Consider the following 19,068-nt stretch of genomic DNA (forward strand, 5'->3'; position numbering starts at 1 on the left):
GACCAAACCACCTGGCTGATAAGAGGTTTTATCACAAGTACAGAGACCTGTGGGTGAGGGCACTCCCCAGCGTGCTTCCAGAGCCATGATAAGACCCTCTTGCCAGCACAGCTTTGCCAACACAGCTCACTCCCTCTGCAGGTGCCCAGTACTGGGTTCAGGTTTTGGGAAAGCATGAGAGCATCCTCCAGAGCAGCTCACAAAAAGCAGTTTCACATATCCAGACTCAGCATCTTATCCCAGAGGAAGGCAAAACAGAGAAAGTGTGACAACCATCCAGGAGCTGATATGAAAGCAAAATATCCTCATGATGCTGCTGCCAGTGGTCTGGATGTCCTGGACACTGGGTCCCCAGCAACACCCTCATGCAAATTGTCCTCGTCAGCATTTCCTCAGTGAATACAATCACCATAATAGTGGTAATAACACACACTATTGGCTACAGGCAGCAATTCCTCTCCAACACTGCCACCAAACGACACCCGCGCAACACTACAAACCCAGCCCTCCCCAGAATCAGCATCCAGTCCATGCCATAATTTAAAAACTGATTTAAAGCCATCAGGAGAATCTGAAGGAGCCAGTCAAGCCCTCTGCAACCTCCCCTCCCCTCAGCCCGCATTAGCAACCAACTTCCCCCAAATTCCATGATCCAACTGAAAGCAACAAGTTTGTCAAGAGTCCAGCATCCAACAGCCTCAAAACAACATCACACCAAAACCCAAGGGGAGACGGAGAAGTTCAGTCCCCGAAGCTGCACGTGGAGCACCATCTGCGAGAGCTAGTCAATATTTCACATTATTTAGACAGCCAGGATCTCTTTGGCGTACATGTTTGCATGCCGGCATATGTGCCTCACCGCCGCGGTGCTCCGCGCAGCTCCTGGCCCGCGGCCATCACCCGACAGATCCCAGCGGCGGCACCCAACACGCCAGCCCTGCAGCAGCAGGACCAGGGGAGCTGCTGGGCCCCTGCTCTTCGACACAGAGCCCGTTTTCCCAGCAGGTAAAACCTGCTGTTAACCCTGAGCACAGCGCTGCAAAGGCGCTAAGCGGGCACGCAACGTTCGGGCCTCTCCTTGGTAACCCCAAACGTCCACAATGAAGATTTCCAAACACCTTTTCTTATTCCAGAGCTGGAGAGAGGTGGGTAGAACCCAGCTTAGCTTAGCTGTGAGCAGCTCCATTCCATGCCATGTATGCCTCGGCAGTGTCACTGTCACTGCTCCAGCAGGGCTGGGCTGGCAATGAGCCAGCAACTGGAGCAAGAGCGACACATTTCCAAGGGAACACCAGTCCCATCTGGCAGAGCACATGGCTGCAGCATGGCAAAGCCCCTGGAGCACCCCATGCCATAGCAGCCCGGAGGCTCTGGCCACAGACATCCCCACGTGAGCCCCTTCTCCCAGCCAGGCATCAATCCCAGCTGCTCCAGCAGGAGGAAACACCAGCACGGGGAACACAGCGAGACACATCCCATGCTGCAGACACCACTGTGCACAGATGCCCATGGCATGTCCCCACTTGCATGTGCTGCAAGGACAGGAAGCCACCTGCAGGGCTCCAGGGAAGGGACACACTCCTGGGCTGCCATCAGGCACAGGGACACCTGCACAGAGATTAAGTTACTGATACTCAAAGAGGCATTTTGGTACCAGTTACATCCCTGGTCCTATGAGGGCATCTCCCTGCTTTCAGCATCATATCCTGCCCAGGCTCAGTCCCAGCCCCAAACGTTCTGGGGCTTCCTCCCCAGTCAGCATCATCAATCCTGCTACAGTGACCCAGCCTCAGCTCAGGGCTGCAGAGGAAGGAGGAGGAATGCAAAGTGTCCAAGCTGGGGACAGGTTCAGATGGATAGGTTGGGACGTGTCACCATGTCAGCTGGGAAACAGCAGCAGAACTGAGCTGATGCCACCAGCCAACTGCCAAAGCCACCTCACACCTGGCAGCTCTTCCCAGTAACTTCTAGAAGCCCACAACAGCAGCACTGCTCCTTGGAGAGGCGTAAGCCCAGCACAGGAGCTCAAAGCACATTCCAAAGCTCTGCAGGTGGAGAAACTGAGGCACAGGCAGGTGCAATGACTTGGGGCACCATGCAGCTGACCAGCAGCAAAACCAGAGAACCACTCAAACTCCAGCCTCGGGTCTACCAGCAACACTGTTTTTCCCCTTGCAAAGTGCCTGAAGAAGCTGCACAGGCTGTATTTACCTGGCTTCTTCCCTGCCAGGAACCAGAGCTGGAGTAGGGAGGAGAAATCCGAACCACAGCTTTCCTGGGGATGAACCCAATGCAAATCCAACCTCGAGGCACCGCCAGAACATCCCTTCCCCTGCAGAGCCCTCCAGCAGCCACGCTGACAGGCTGCTGGCGTACGACTCACACGGAGCCCAGAACCTGCTGCCCCAGTGCCCTGGGCAGGGCCTGGAGGTGAAGCTGCTCCTCCATGTGCCGCGGAGCTGCGCTCGCAGGAGGCGGCCGCGGGTGAGCCGCTGCCTCCTTGGATCTCTGTGCCAGAAAGCGATGCCAAGGGGAGAAATTCTACCGCAGTGAGCAACGCACAGCTCACCCCAACCATGGGCATCTGCCAGGAGAAAGGGAGGGGAAAAGGGGAAACCGCAACCATCTCCATCTGCCTGGGGCCAGAGTGTTTGCTGAAGCAGCACAAGATCCGCTTCGCCCAGGGACACGGCGACAGGTCTCGGCAGGCTGAGCCACGCTCCTCCAGCCGAGTGCTTGCCCAGAGGCGGTCTGGCACCACAGCACAGGCAGGGAGGTGCGAGCTGGCAGCACTGCCAAGCCCAGACTGGCTGTGCCCCCCCTTCCCTGCCAAGTTACACCACGCCAAACACACGCCTGTGCCCATTAGCTCGGCCTCTGACCGCCTGGGAAAGGCACCACTAAAACTTATGTCATGCCAGCAGGGACATACACGATCCAAATCAGCCCAGCTCTGGGGGTAGAAGGGTTCAGAGCACAGAGATGGTCCCTCAATCCACTTTATCCCTATAGCCAGCAGCCAAAATGCAACCCCTGTGATGCTCCAGTTGCTGCAGAGCACACCTGTCCTCCTCCCTTCCAGCTCCAAGATTATAAAACATATCTGTTTTGCACAATTGAGACATAAATCACTAAGGGCTGTTATTAGAGGAACTTGGCGGGCGCAGATGTGTCAGCCCACTTGCAAACATCTTCTTCATCTTTGCTCAGCTCTCCGAAACGGCGGCACGGGTTCGGGGGAAGAGGTACGGCCTCGGGTGAGTCACCACCGAGAGGGGATGTGACCGATGGGGAGATGAGATAGCAGCGACCGCACAAACCGCACACCAAACGTCTGGAGGCCGGAGGTCACGCTGGGGGAAGTGGGAGGGAAACAGACCCCACGTGCTCAGCCCGCTCGGGGTTGCCAAAGGTCCCTGTGAGGAGGGAGCTGATAGAAAGCACGGCCAGGCAGAGCTGGGCGGCCACTCCTGCAGCAGAAGGGGCTGCTACTGGTCACCAAGAGTTTTAAACCTGTGGGGCTTTCTCCAACTTGGGCCCTCACACTTCAAGCCTAAAATTCGGTCCCAGCTGGACAAGTCAGTCAAGCCTGGGTTGTGAAAGAGCCAGAGAGGAGGAGGGCATGCTGGAAGTAACATGCTGGAACTGAACGTATCTCCTCCATGGATATAGCTGTGGCCAATGAGCCAGGCTACACGCCTGAGGTGACACGGGTGTGTGCCAGCACTGGAAAGCTTCTCCACCCCTCCTCAGCTGTAGGCACCTTCAGCATCCCCATGCTGCCAACATGCTACAGAGGGGACAGCTCACTTGGACACCCATGAAGGGTGAAGAGCAGCAAGTGGGAGCAACACGGAGACACCACTCAATGGGGAATTCACTCTTCCAGTCTGGTTCCATGTTTCCAAACTAACCAAGAGCACCAGCACACCAGAGAGAAGCAGCATCCACAAAGCCTTTGCTCATGCCTCGGGACAGCTTTCCAGGTGGAAAAGACCTTTAATCAAGTCCAGCACAGCTGGACAATCCTGTTGGCTGGTGTGGGAGAACAGGTGGCCACGTGCACTGCTGGCTGCAAAGCACACCCTGAAGCTGAGCCCTGGGCACAAGCCATCCTTGTCTGAGAAGCCACAGCCCTGGCACCGGAAGACCAGTAGCCTCCAGCACCCCGGGAGAAGTGAAGTAATTCTCCCCCATCAGCCCCATCTGCCCGTTATACATTTCTGCCACTTATGAAATATTTCCAACCGCCAGCATCTCTCCCCATGCTCCCTGGGCCATGATGGATGAGCACATTGCCAGGACTCAGGCTGGCACCACGCAGTGCTCTGCAAGGGGCTAAAGCCTGACCCCCTTGGACTCTCCAATATGCACCCAGCAGGGCTGGGAAACACAGCAGCGAAGGTTTGGGTTTATTTCCATGGGATGTTTTGAACTCTGGGCACTCAGGGGAGATTTGCAGCCCGGCTGCAGCCAGTTCTCAGCGGGCTGCTGGGCACAGCACAGAGCAGGAGCTGCAGCCGCCCTTGGCCAGGAACACAATCACCTCTTCCCCAGTCCGGCCCGCAGAGCCTCACAGGCAGCCAACTGGGACAACAGGCCACGCCACAAACAGCTGGATAAACGCTTACGTCCCCCCCGGCAGGCAGGGAGGGAGGGAGGGAAGCAGGGAAGGTCCAAGCACAGTGAGTTCCTTCCCACCACCAGCAGGACAGACACCACACAGCTGCCTCTGCTTACCACCATCAGTGCATCCCTTATCCTCTCCCTGCAGAAGCAGCAGATTCCCAGGGAAGACTTTCCGGGCTCCCCCTGCAGCAGCACACACCTCCCCATCTCTGCCCCGTGCAGCTCAGTGAGGCACAGCCTCAGCTATTCCTCATGCACACATTTATGGCTGCAAACAGCTGCGAGGCGGAGTGCTGACAGTGTAAATCTTTGCCACCTCCTCCCCTGCCTGCCGGGGCAGCTCCAGTGACACCCGAGGCACCGGAGCCGCTTTGACTCCGTGCCATGCACGAGACACCAGCGATACGAGCCCCCGAACATGCCGGGCTGAAACCAAAGCTCAAGGATCAGATGTGCCTGAACTCCAGCAGTGGCTGGTCCCTATCCCTGTCCCCAGCAGCCACAAGCTGCTCTCACAACCCACCACTCTCCGCGCCAAAAACCACCCCAAAAGCCATATTTACACCCCATGCCACGGGACTGGCAGTAGCTTCAAAGCCCTAATTTACAGCCTCAATTCTCTGCATCCCCTGAAAGCCTTCGATCCCATCCCCGGGATCCAGAACAGCCAGGGCAATTTAACTCCCCATTTAATCTTCTAAGGGCCCTGGTGTGCTCGGAGACAGCATCCTCCAGTGGGGGGTCTGCACTCCCAGACTCTGCTGGCTTGAACAGCGCCGCGCCGCTTTCCTTCAGCTGCAAAAATCACTACCTTAAAAGCCAAGGCGAATTCTCCCTCCAGCTCAGCACAGCTCTCTCTATTGTTTCTTTTAATTTTATTTTATTCCACGTGGGAATCTGTGTCCAGGCTGCTTTATTTTTAAGTGGCTCTTGCTCAATATTTACTATCACTCGCAGCTGCGTCAGCGCAGGAACGCTGCGCGCCCGCGCCAGCTTTCCAACCACCCCTCCCGCAGCCATTCCCCCCGTGCCCATGCCATGCCATGATTTTCACCCTCGTGGTGAATCACCAGCCCCCCACAGCCACAGGACACTGAAGGGCAGGGTGTCAGCACAGGGCAGGAGAGGATTCCCTGCTTCCATGGAAATAAATAACATCAGGCTGAGCTCTGCCGCTCACCTCCTCACCCAGGAGCTGGAACAGCCACAACAGCCTGGAGATGGCAGAGGAGGAGAAAATGGGAAGTGGCTCAAGGGACTGGTTCTGCCCCAATGTCCTGGAGACAGTTTCCACCATGCAACCAACTAAAGGCAATCCAAGGTATGACAATGCCTCAGGGAAAGGACACCAAGAGGACACTCTGAAGATCCCCAAAAAGGTCACCCACCAGCTCCCCATTAGCAGCATCTCCATGGGGACAGCAAGAAGCCACCCAGGTGGGGACACGAATCACTCTGGCAAAGTGAAGGTGGCCTTTCCTTGAAGGTGGTCAAGATGGAAACCATCCCAGTGGGATTCTTGGCATGATGTGCAGCCTGTCCACTCAGCCTGAAACACGGGGTCTGGGAAGCGGCGATCTGGTCCCACGCTAATCCTGACACCCAAACCAGTGTCAACAATCCTGGGTCACTGCCAGCTGCTACAGCAGAAGCCTCTCCCACATGCCCCCAGCCTGAAATCCCCCACCACATCGGATGTCTCTCCTTTTCCACTGGCATAATTAAACCTGACTACCCAACAGGGGTCCACCAAAACCTCCAGGCTTTCACTACACAGCCACACAGATCTCCTTAAACAGCAAGGAGTGACACCATGGAGTCTTCAGCAGCACATTTACTAAAATGCTGCATGGAAATTGAAAAAATAATAATTTTAACTCTCAAACTGATTAGCAGAATCCTCAGGAATGCAGAACCTGGCTGCTAGATTGCAGCCTCGCCTTTCTTCTGATTTTCTAGGACAGCATGAAAATGCCTTTGCTCTGGTTCATCCTTCATCATGTTGAAGATTCTTTACCCACTGGTGTCCAGCACAGGGGTCCCAAGACTGTCTCTGCTCCTTGCACTTTTAGTACAGGTGCTCCCCCTCCTTCCTAAGCACAGAAACTTAACCCACTCCATTTTTAAAATCTTATTATTTTTTTTAAATCACCCAAACTCAGTGCAGAAGATGATACAAACAAGTGAGCCCCCCCTCCCAAGCCCTGCCCGCATATTTCACCAGGCAGCACCCACGCACTGTCCGTGCCTTCATTAGAAAAGAGCTCGTTACCTTCCCTGCCAGAGCCAGGAGAGCTTCAGGAGCTCGGTGGGGGAGGTTATTGTGGGATGGCACCAGTGCTGGTCCCCACATCACCTGCACCGAGTGCCTGCCAGCAGCAATTAAATCAGCCTTCAAAGAGAGATCCCAGCTTTCCCAGCACCATTAGCCGTGCCCTGGAGGGAACACGGTCTATTTTCAGCCACAATGACTTAAGATCAGGTCACTAGCAGGTTAAATGGGACTGTGCAGCATCATCTCCCTGCCCTCCCATTGAGAAATTAAACTCTGCTGTGTGATGGGCAGCACCAGCCCTGGACACACACCAGGTGCCCATGGAAAGGTAAATGCCGCCTGCCTGCTCCTCTCCTCTGCTCCCCATCGCTGGCCATGGCCACCCACTGCCCTGGCTGCCTTACCTCTGTGTGGGGTGGTGAGAGGGGGCTCACTGCAGGATCACCCCTGGGTTCCTCCCTGCCTGTCCTCCTGTCCAGCACAGCGACAGCTCACAGCCAGAACGGTCCCACCACACCCAAGGTCAGGAACGCTGGAAGGAGCCTCAACACCCCTCGTCCTGCAAACCCAGGCCTGCACAGTGCCAGACCAGTGCTGCCCACTCACCCCTTCCTCCCCATGGTCCTCCCCAAGCTGGGGACTGCCCCAGGCCACCAGTTCCACCAGGGTTTCACCACAGCCACCAGAGAGGTGGCATCTCCCCACAGCAGCTCCATCTGCTCCGCCGGTGCATCCAGCACCGAAACCCAACCAGCCACCCCACCACGAACATCTGGCGGGGAAGTGGCAGCTGGATGTGGGTTTGTTTTGCCTCCCAGGCTCCTGCCAGGCACAGTCAGCACGAGCGGGGATGACTCAAAGCCCGGGAGACGCAGCCTCCGCCGCTGCTTATTTTAAACCCTCCCGTCTGCAAAGCGGCTGCTGCGGCTCGGCACCTCTTGGGGTGCTTGGCAAAGCACCTCTCGGGGTGCTTGGCACTGCAAGGCACAACTGAGGCACGGCCCCACTGCCTGTGTGCTCAGCAGTCACTGAGCCCAACACTGGGGGCAAGAGCAAGAGGGGATCAGCTCCAAGAAACAGCCCAGGGTGCAGCAAGGACATTGCCGATGACCCAAACGAATTTTTCAGCTCCGGCATCATGATTCCCCTTGGATACAGGATAGCCAGGACACAGTAAAAATGCAAGGTGAAGCATGTGCTGCTCTGTGTGCCACAGGAGTGAATGCATCCCTCTCCCAAAGCCCAGGACTTACTTAAACAGCATCTGCAGGGACTGAAACCACCCTGGGAAAAATTCAGTGATGGGCTGCAGGTATTTGGGGGTGGAAGAAAGGGATCCACACACAGATCACAATCTCATAACAATCTTTTCCTTAAGAAACCAGGCTCAAAATCTCAGCCAAGTCTCTCCTCTTGACCGCACACTCAGATTTTTTCCTTCCAGATGCTCCTGCCCTTCCCACACTTTCTTGAACATCATCCCATGCCACCTTTTCTGCACCAAAAAAACACTGAACCATGAAGCAAAGGTGTATCTGTGGCCAGCAAATGCCCAGGACCCCACACCTCCCCACTGCTGATAATGGGAGATAAATGCATGGGCAAATATTATGGCAGTGTGGTTTAATTCCTGATGGATTATGCAAATCCGTATTCAAATTGAAGTGAAGCCCTTGGGCTCTTGACAAATTGCCAAGCTGGCCCTGATGACACCAGGCAGGGATGGCCAGCCCTCCATCAGGTGAGGCACTACATGGGTGCACTATAAATGTATGTACACACACATGTATGTGCAACTAGGGAGACCAAGGAGTACCTGCAAAAATGGTTCAAGAGTGACTTTTGCACTTCTGCCTCCTCCCAGCTGCATTTAGTGTGTCCAAGGAAGGCCACCAAGCTTTTGCGTCCTCCACAAGATGGAAGCAGCTTGGGATGATGGCGAGATTCAAAGCAGGACATAGATAAAATCCACCATGTCCAGAGGACAGGAGGGGAAAGCCTGAAACACTTGTGCCAATATGAATGCCAGCCCTGAAGCCGAGGAAAGGAAGATGTGTCCACAAAATAGTCACAGAGAGGGCTCATCTGATGAAAGTAGGAATTTCCGATCCCACACAAACCCCGAACATCCATTAAAAGTAGCAGAAGAATTACTGCTTTGTGCCACTAATCTCATTAGGGAGAAAGCCCTGCTGCAGCGCCGGGATTGCAGAGGGAAGCCCCGGCACACTCCGGGAGCCTGGCACGGCGCGCCCTGCCCATCCGAGCGGAGCCGGGCTCCACGGCAGCCGCCAAGGCGCCTGCACCTTCCTCACTCACGCACCCGCCGGGATCTCTCCTCGCTGGAGCCCTGCCTGCTTGGCTTGTGTGTGACACGGCGTGTGGGATGTCCCCACGCCCAGCAGAGCAGGACACAAACACCAGGATGACACACAGCGCCTGCCGATAACACGGGAGCTGCCTCATCCACAGCAGCACACAGCCCAATCCCTCCAAAACCCTTCCTCCCCAGCACAACGGCCACTGCCATTAATATTTTAAATATTTTTTTAATTAAAAGCAATTAAAAATGTGTTAAAAGCATATTCAAGTCACAGGGAATTCTGCTGAGAAGGGATGGGGGCATGAAGGGAATTAGGGGCAATACATCCGACTACCAAACGTAAAAAGAGCTCTTTACTGGCAGGGATGCGTCAAGATAAGATGGATGGAGGCAGAAGCAGGAGCAACCTTTGCAGAAGTTGCCGGGGATACAGCTCCAGAGAGACAGAGCAGAGTGCCTTAAAATTTCTGTTATTCCTCTAAAAAGACATAATCCCTCCTGAATATTGCTCCTTCCCTTGCTCCAAGCCCACCATGTTTGGCTTGCCTGCCTGCATCCAGCTCCCTCAAAATGGCTCTTTGGCCACTGCTACGCCGGCAATAAAATTTATTCCCAAGGTCACTTCAATCCTTTTGCCACTATTTCAATCTGGCTGGATTTAAACAAAACCCAGCCTCAGACACACTGAACCCCCCCTCTCAGCCCCTCCTTTCTGCCCATCACTTCCCTGATTTAGCGCTGCCAAACTCTCAACTACCTTTCGCTTCCCATAACCGTCAGCAGCAACAGCTGGAGAGGAAAACGGGAGCATATTGTGCACCCAGCAGCTGATCCTGGCGGCGTGGGGAGCGAGCCCAACTGTCACTGCTGCACCGGGGGCTCCTGCCACGCGTCCCCAGCCAGCGCCCACCGCGGGGACCGAGCTAAAGGGGCTGGGTGGTCGCCGTCCCCCTGGTGTTGAAGAGCTGAAGAGAAGGGAACAATAAGCAAAGCAAATAAACAGCAGAGAGGGATGGTCGGTGGGTGAGTGGTGATGCCTGCAGACATCCAGCTGTGGCATCCCGGAGCGAAGCCAGCCTGAAACGCGGGGATGGGAGGATATATGGGGAGAAGGAAACCGCCAAATCCTGGTGGGGAGGGTGAGGCAGCCACACCAGAGCAGTCCCCTCCCAAAGTTTGGTTTTCAAAGAGCATCCCCAGCTGGAAAAGCGAGCGAGAGGCTGTGCAGCTGGACGCAGCCCTGCTCCCTCGCCCCGGCTCCAACGGGCAGGGAGCTCAGAGCTTAGCTCCTCCATCCTGCCTGCATTTTCAGGTTGTTCAGGGCGCAGCGTGCTCTCCGTTTCAGCAGCGAGGCTGAACAAAGCCCTCCCTTGTCCTCGGCACCTCGAGCAGGCGATGCTGGATCGCGTTACCTAACCCAGACCAACATCTCCTCGTCCCGGCACGGCAGCTTTCGTGTCAGCACATGCCAGCCTGGCCCCGATTCCCTGCACCACCTCCTGCCTGGAGCTTTAACTGGACCAGTTTAGCGCACGGTGAAAACACACGGGGCCTTGTTTGGACTCGTCGGGCGCTAACCCCGGCTCGGGGAGGTGATCCGACACCCTCGCGCCGGTCGCAGCCGCGGCCGAACCGCAAGGCGCTCACCTGGACGGCTGCCATCATGACGTTAATTCCCATTAACAATGTTCATTTCCATATTCATCACAAGATGGTGAAATGACGAGATGGGGGGTTATTTACTATATAATTATAAACTAATTTCAGCTTTACTCTGGGTTATCCTAGGAAGGAGATCTAAAATTTCCCTTACGAAAGCCCGGCTCTGCTAACCGCGTCTGCAGCGAGATTAATTCCCAGCGATTTCCATTTCTCCAACAGCTGTTCTGCTGGGAAAGAACAGGAGCTTGTCCCCAACACCGGGGACCTGCCCAGTGCCCCATGCCACCCCCAGCTAGGATTTCTAGTGCCGGCTCTTCCTCCAGATCAGATTTTCTCTGGCACACCATCAGTCAGGGATGGGACCCGTGGTTTTCCAACCCTACCAAGGAGACTCTGTACTGGCAAAGGCTCTGTACTCTGCAAGGCTTGCTCCAACTGGGAGAAAGGCTGCTAGAAACCACACCAATAAATGACACCTTTACCAGCCTTGTGTTACCAGAGGCAGGGACAGGCTCCTGCCCATTCACCTGGGAAGGTGTTGGAAATCCTCACACTGCAGAGGATCCCGTAGGACCTTGCTCTGAGCAAGTTTACATCACCACATTGGCCCTTGGGCTCTTGTCCACATTCCAAGCCCAACATCCCTACCAGCTACAACTGCTTGGGATGGCCACTTCGACGGAGCATGCAGCACACACTGGACAGTCCTTGCCACTGCTCCTGAAGGATGGAAATGCAGCCCCACAGCCCACCAAAACCTTGGGAAAAATCACTGGGAAATCAGAGAAACACAGCAGCTCGGGGTGGGAGACTCCCAAAAATGCACAAATCCACCACCATTTCAGCCCAGCCACTGCTCCTGCCTTGGTCACAGCCTCCGAGTTGGCCGCCAGCCCAAGGGAGCTGCAGGGACATCACTCCATGGCCGGGCACTTCCTCCACCCCCGGGGATGCCGGCTGTGAAGAGAGGAGTGCGACGGGACCCAGCACAACATCACTGCCCAGCACCACCTCCCCGAGCCCCACCGGGACAGGCACACTCCCTGCTCTGCCTGAAAACACGTCTCAAAAAGCATCTCATTTCACCAGGGCCCCAAGGGAGGGGAGGCATCCTCGCAGGCAGGTCCCCGGGCTGGCCGCATTCCTCCCGGTGTTACACCGAGCCCCTGCCCCAAGGAGCCTCCTGCACCACCCCTTGGGCAGGCAGGGAGGGGGAACCACGATTTCAAGGGCCATTAAACACTGATGGTATTTTTCCTTGCAGCATCAAAACGGGACCAAAAAGAGCTGTGCCAAACCAGAGGCAAAATCCCACTGCGGGTCTGGGAGCCATCGTGCTCAGAGAAACACGGAGAAGCAGGGCAAGGATCACTCCAGTGCCCAATCCACGCTATCCCAGTCTCTCTATCAGCAAAGCAAGTTTAGCATGGATGCAGCATGATGAATGAATTGTGCTTCCACTGGCATTGCCGACAGCAAGGCCTCCTGCAAAATCTGCGGGCTCAGCAGAAGCACCATTTTGCCATTATAAGGATGGCTACAGCGGGATTTTGCTGGCACAGCAGCGCTGTCCTGGGGGCTGGAAGGGTATTTTTATTTCTTTTCCTATTCTCTTACCTGGCCCAGCTGTCTGGAAAACTTCTCCCCGGGCACAGCAGGCTTGGAAGCAAGGACAGTCTCCAATCTGCCTTAAATCCCTGCATTTGAATGCACTTGCTAATGTGAAGTAGGAAAGCAGGGAAACCAAAATCTCTCCCCTCTGTCTGCCCGCTTTCCGTCCAGCCACCGCTTTGGAGCTGGATTCAGTCAGCCCTGCCCATAGTGGTGTGTCCCTTTTCCCGAGCACTAAAAAGTGTTTCTGAAGCGAATCTTAATGGAAGAGGCTGAGCATCCTTTTATACAAACATGGATCTCTTCCTGCAGCCCCCTCACCCAAGAAAGGATACCTCAGCACAGAGCAAAAAGCACATTTTTATTAATTACTATGAATATTATTTTAAACTCTGAGAGGTTTTTTTGGCTATGGGTGATCCTTGCTCACACACAGCCCCACTGCCGCCTGGCACGGACGCAGTCCCAGAGCAGCCCTTCGCAATCGCGTCCGAGGGAGCATTTTCCACCTTCCCCAAAACACAGAGCCTGCCAAGAACAACACGCTCCTCCGGGATGGAGCCGAGACCCGGACCCACAGACAGCGGCATAGGGAAGGAGCAAAACGATAAACCTCCATATTTTGAGCTGCTGCAGAGCAGAGCGAGCCCTTGTTTTAATGGACTCGGCTGCCTCATTCCATCAATTGCAGCCTTTTTTTTAAGCCTTCCAGCAAGCTCCAGGCATGAAATTCCTTTGCAAACAGTCCCTTTCCTCTGCTATCCCTCCGCAAAGCCCTTCGGGGGAGCACCCCTGCCCTCCTCAGAGACGGGGAGATGGCGATGCCCAAGAGCACAGGGGGGACAGGGAACGGCATTCCCGGCTCAGCTCCCACCTCGGCCTCCAGCTCACTCCTCCCTCCTTGCGCTTCCAACAAAGGGGCTTCTGTCCCTGTGTCCCCCCCGCCCGCAGGGAGCAGAAATCCCCACCATGGAGCAGGAATCCCCCCGAGAGGAGCCGAGGGTCCGGGGGTCGCTGGACACAGCCCAGGCGGCCGCGCTTCGGCGCTGGGGCAGAGCCCGGCTGCGGGAACGAGCAGAAGGTACGGGAAAAACAAGGAGTCGGTGCCGGCCATAACTGGATTCTCAAATATGGCCAATCGTGCTATTTTTACAGGGGCGTATTTATTTTCGGAGGACGCTGGGACGGATTCAAGAGTCTCTTTCTTCAGCCCGGCGGTATTTAAGGATCGGTTTGAACTGGCTCTATTTAAAGGCTTCGCCTCCTGCCCACTTTTCTTAACCCCTTGCACAAGCCTTTGCGTTCCACCCCTCCTAAAAACAAAACAAACCCCCAAAAAAACACAGCAACAACAACAAAAAAAAAAGGCACCAAAACCACACACCAACAGCACCGCGAACGCAAACCTACAAAGGGCCCCTCGGTAGCAGGAAGCAATCATCATTTCAGGCGATATTGTTAAAGCCGTAAAAAAACAACAACAACAAAAATATCCCTGCCTATCCCGCTGCTGTGGTTTAATGGGAGTTTCAGCTGTTAATTGTACAGATCTTTTTAATGGAGTTTAGCCTGACTGGGGATTGCCGTGACAAAGCCCAGCTTTGCGAGGATCGTGCTGGGGAGCGGACGGGGAGACCGGGCACCGATGAGGTGCAGGGACAGGGGATTTCAAACAATTCCCAGAAAAAGAGAAATAAAAATAATTTTAAAAATAAAATAAGAAAGCTGTAAGAAAGAATTGGAGGTATCATACACCCCACTCCCTCTGTGAGGGGACCCAAATCTGAGGATTTCTGCCAGTGTGATAAAAAGCTCCCAGACCGCATCACGGAGCTTGGTCGGCTTGGAGAGACCAGAGCTCTGTGCCTCCCTCCTGACCTGCCTGGATTTCAGAATAGGAAACTTTGGGAGGAGAAGTAAAACTTAAAAAAAAGAAAAGAAAAAAAATTACCCAATAAAAAATAAGAATCATTTAAAAAATACCAAGAATCCAATCTCGGTTTGGCTTGAGATTGTCCAGATGAATTTTTGCAAAGATCATATTCTGCTGCAGTAGGACGTGAAGGAGAGGGGGGAAAAATAACCAAGGGGAAAAAAAAAAAAAAAAAAGGAGGGAAAAAAAAGACAAAAGGTACGGAAAAAATAAGGTGTTTGCCCATGTGCTTGGCTTCATAGCCCCATTCGCTTTACACCTCTCCTCTTAGCACCTGGGAAATTGGCACTGCCACCTAGTCTAAAACTAATAAATCTTTTTCCCTCGATTCAGGCTGCTTCCTTCTCTGCAGATGTTGGCAATCAGGTTTGCAAATTTCAAAGTCATTCATCCCGGGCGGCTGGGAGAAAAGCAGGTTTATTATTGCAAAACCTGTCACCCTCCCAACGCCTAAAGTAAACTCCGAGTCACCTCTCCACGCCCAGGGGAAAGAAAGCGGAAAAAAAAAATTAAAATAGAGCCAGGGAGGGAAATCAAACGGTCAGAAATCCCTTGTGTCCTCCTACAGGACCGTGGGCAGGAGAGTGCGGCAGCGTCCTCCTCCCAGCAGTGCCGGACTCAGCGATCCGCTGGGAAAGGGAGCTCGGAAAAGGGGAAAAAAAATCAAAAGCCTCCAAAAAACAAAAGTAATTTAAACAAATAAATAAGAAACTGACTGTGGGGGGAAAAAATAAACTGTGTATATTTCAGGGTCTACTCTTCTATTTTTTTTTTTAATGGATATGCAGCCGTGGGGCTGCCCGAAGATGAAATGCGTCGAGAAGGGGGAAAAATTCAAGGAGGGAGCAGTCACTGTACATGGCACGGAAGCTTTGTTAGCGGGTTTAAAAAATAAGAATTGCGGAGAAGAAAAAACAAAAAAAGAAAGAAAATTTAAAAAAAAATCAAAACCAGTGGTGCCGGCAGCGCTGCCCGGAGGCAGCGGAACCTCAGTGGGGCTCGGGCTGCACCGGGCAAGAAATCACCAAAAAAGCACCATTTTACCCCTTTTTCCCAGCCCAGGGATGGTTTTTTGGCTGTCCGGGAAGCGCAGCACCGGGCACCGCAGCCGCGTCCCTCCGCAACCCGATCTGCGCCTCTCCCAGCTTTCCCGAAAATCGGATTTATTCCCCGGATTTATTCCGCAGCCGCCGCGGCGGGGATTTTCCTCGGTGCCAACAAAACCGTACGCTGGAAGGGGGGACTTCTATCGGATAGGCGCGATTTTTCCCCCGTATTCCTCTATTTTTTCCTCCATTCCCTTATTTCTCCACCATCACCCTATTTGTTTTCGCACTTCTTCCCCATTCCCCTATTTTTTTTTTCGCCAAATCAAAACCACGCGAAGCAGAAAACACTTGGGCAAAACACGCAAAAAAGCTGCAAGCGCATAAATATATATAATTATCACGACGATATTTATATTTTTTTGGTGGAGGGGAGGGTGGGGGGGGTTTAAATCCCGATCCCGGGTTCGCCGCGGAGGGAAGGCAGGGAAGGCGCGGGGGTTCCGCGGAGCCTTACCCGGGTGGGAGTGCAGGCTGATGCCCGATGCGAGGAATTTTCCGGGCTGGAGGGCGGCGGGGAGCCCGGCAGCCATGGGCCCGGCGGCGGGGGCCAGGCGGCCGGTGGCTCCCAGGCGGTGGCTCTCCATGGCCAGCCCGGAGAGCAGCGGAGGGGGGCCGTGCACCGAGCGGGGGGGCCCGAAATCTCGGCCATCCATCATCCACTCGCCGGCTTCACGGAGTCTCCCGGATCGCTGTCGATGCCCGCCACCGCCTTCCCGCCCCCCCCCCCCGCCCCCCACCCCCCCCTTCTTCTCCTCCTCCTCCTCCCCCAAAAAATCAGATGGTTTTCAAAAATAAGGCGTCCAAGCGTCCCATGGCGCGGTGCAGGGAGCCAGCCCCGGCGCGGCGGTCTCGGCGCTGCCTGCAAAGGAGAAAAAGAAGGGGGAGGTGCGGTGAGACGACACGGCCCGATACCCCCCTGCTCACAGCCACCCCCAAAAATACCCCCCCAAACCCACCCGCACCTTCCCGGAGTGGAGGGTAGAGAACGGGGAAGAAGCGGGGAGGAAAAAATAAAAAATCTAAGGAAAACTTGTGGCAAAAGGCAGGGACAAAAAAAAAAACACCCTAAGTATTTAAAAATAGTATTTAAAGAATTTAAACTTTTTTCCCAAGAGTTACATTTGTCACGGCCGCAGCCCCGGCCGCGCCCGCCCGCAGCCCGGCTCCGGCGGGACCGAGCAGCGGGGACGCGGCACCGCACTTCGCCCCGGAAAGCAAACACACAAATCCCAGAATAACAACCACACAAAAAAAAAAAAACCCAAACCCACTCAAATATTTCTTCTATTTCTTTCTTTTTCCTCCTTTTTTTTTTTCCAGTTCTTCAATTTTTTTTTATTTTTTCCCCCTTTTCTTTATTTCTCCCCCGCCGCGGGCTCCGGCGGCGGCATCTCTCCGGCAGCCCCGTTTCTCGCTTCTTTTGGAGCTCATTCCCACGGCTCCAAACCACCGACTGGGCTTGTTGTTTGGGCTGGGCTTTTTTATTTTTCCTTTTCGCAGCGCCGCTTTCACTCGGGAAAACAAAACCCGTATTATCATTTCCCGGCACAGCGAAAAAAAAAAAAAAAACCAAAAAAACTCCAACCCAACCATATATATAAAACTATCTATATTTGTACTCGCAGCCTGATGAAAGGCTCCACTCTCCGCCGTATTTTGCACCGGGATAGCGAGAAGTAATAAACACTGAGGGGATAAAGTGGAGGTTCTCCCCTCCAAACCCTCTCCAAGCGCTACCGGAGCCCCGGGAGCCGCCGCTCCGGCCCCGCCGCCCGTCCCGGCTCCCGGGCGGCTGCTCCAGCGCGGGGGAGGGATGATTAAAAAAAAAAAAAAAAAAAAACAAAACAACCAAAACAAATAAGTAAAAGAAAGAAAGAGGGGAGAAATGCTAAAATTATACCCCCAAAAATCTCATTGCTTTGCTTTGTTGGGGCTTTTAAAAATTTATTTTCGAGTGGATTTTGAAATTAATTAAACCCTGCCTGCGTGGCTGCTCGGGGCGAGCCTCACCCCGGGGGCTGCGGGAGCGGCCGGACCCCGGCTGGAAAGTCATCAATAAAGGGGAAAACGGCTAAAAAGGGGCAAAAAGCGGGAGGGATGTGGCGGAAGAGGGGGGTTCAGGGGGGGGGTGGAGGGAGACGGGACCGCCGCCCCGGGGTCGGGGTGCGGATCCGGGTGCGGGTCCTACCTCGGCGCGGTCAGGCCGCCTGGTCGCGGGGCATGGCGGCGGTGCGGGGCTGGGGCGGGGGGTGCCGGCTCGCCGCCCTGCCCGCCGCCCGGCTCCTCCGCTGCTCCGCTCCGCTCCTCAGGGGCAGCAGCGCGGGAGCGACGCGGTGGCGGCCGCGCCATGGAGCGGCGGGGCCCCGCCGAGCTGCAGCATCGCCTCCACACCCCCCCCTTCCCGGGCCGGCCCCGCGCGCGCGGCTCGGCGGCGCTTAAGGGAAGAGGAGGGAAAAAAAAAAAAAAAAGAAAAAAAAAAAAAGAGAGAGAGAGGAATACAAAAAAAAATTAGGGAGGAAAAAAAATTATTAAAAAAAAAAAGGGGAGCGCGAGCGCGGGGCGGGAGGGAGGGAGGGAAAAAACGGGGGAATGGGGGAGGGAAAAACGACGGCGGCGGGGCTATGAAACACGCATTGTTCTCCGCGCGGCGGGGGCGGGCCCGCGGCCTCCCTGCGCCTTCCCATTGGCCGGCCGGGCTGTCACTCAGCCGCGGGTAAACAGGCGGCAGTTTCCAGGCCCCCCGCTCGCCCCGCCCCCGGCGCTCCCGCTGCTGTTTCCAGGCTGCCCCCGGAGCGGGCGGGCGGTTGGCGGGGAGCGGCCGCGGGCGCCCCGCGCCGAGCGGGGCCGTGAGGGGGGAGCGCCCCGCGACCCCTCCATTATCTGTGCGCCTGAAATCCTTCTTCCCGCCCGGGCAGGCCTGAGGGGGAAGTGCCGCCGGGCCCTCTCCCACGGCCCCGCCGCGGACAAAGCGGCCTTTCAGGGCCGGGGGGGAGCGGGGGAGGGTCCCCTGCCCTCCCTGCGGGCCCCGCCTTCCCAAAAATTCAAAAATAGGGTGAAAAGGGACGCTGGGGGAGGAGACACACACACACACACTCCCCCCCTCCGGGTTGTGAGCGGGGCGGCCCCCCCAGCACTGCCACACCAACTTTTACTTTTCTTTCCTTTTTTCTTTTCCTTTCTATTTTCAATTTATTTTTCTCCCCCCCCCCCCCTATTTTTAATGTGTTTTTCCCTTTGCGCAGCACAGAGCATTCCTCGGGGAGAAGTGGGGGGGGACACCCCATCGCTGCCAAACCCCCCCCTCCTTCCCTGCTTCTTTACTTAATTAAACAAGAATCGGCTTTTATAACGAAAAAGGGGAGGAGGGAAAAAGAATCTAATTTAATCCGGTATAAATTAAAAGTAACAATAATAAAGGGTCCCCCCCCCAGCCTCCCGGATAGGAGTTTCGAGGCTCCCACCGGGACATCGGCCAGAAAAGAGGAGAAACTGCCCCAAAAATCTGCTTATTTTTAAACATTCCAAG

The 19,068-nt window shown here is 55.1% G+C and overlaps 1 protein-coding gene across 5 annotated transcripts in view; it reads right to left on the reverse strand.

The window, feature by feature from the left end:
• The window catches only part of TNRC18 (trinucleotide repeat containing 18), a 54,745-nt gene extending 38,487 nt beyond the window's left edge, over positions 1-16,258 (reverse strand). For all 5 annotated transcript variants that reach the window (XM_064726005.1, XM_064726002.1, XM_064726006.1 and 2 more), the window contains exon 1: positions 15,997-16,258. In XM_064726005.1, coding sequence (XP_064582075.1) covers positions 15,997-16,198 — 202 coding nt within the window. In that variant the 5' untranslated portion in view covers positions 16,199-16,258. The remainder of the gene's footprint in view (positions 1-15,996) is intronic.
• Between the last annotated feature and the right edge of the window lie 2,810 nt (positions 16,259-19,068).

This window comes from Zonotrichia leucophrys, chromosome 14, assembly GCF_028769735.1.
Source record: "Zonotrichia leucophrys gambelii isolate GWCS_2022_RI chromosome 14, RI_Zleu_2.0, whole genome shotgun sequence".
Classification (NCBI taxonomy): domain Eukaryota; kingdom Metazoa; phylum Chordata; class Aves; order Passeriformes; family Passerellidae; genus Zonotrichia; species Zonotrichia leucophrys.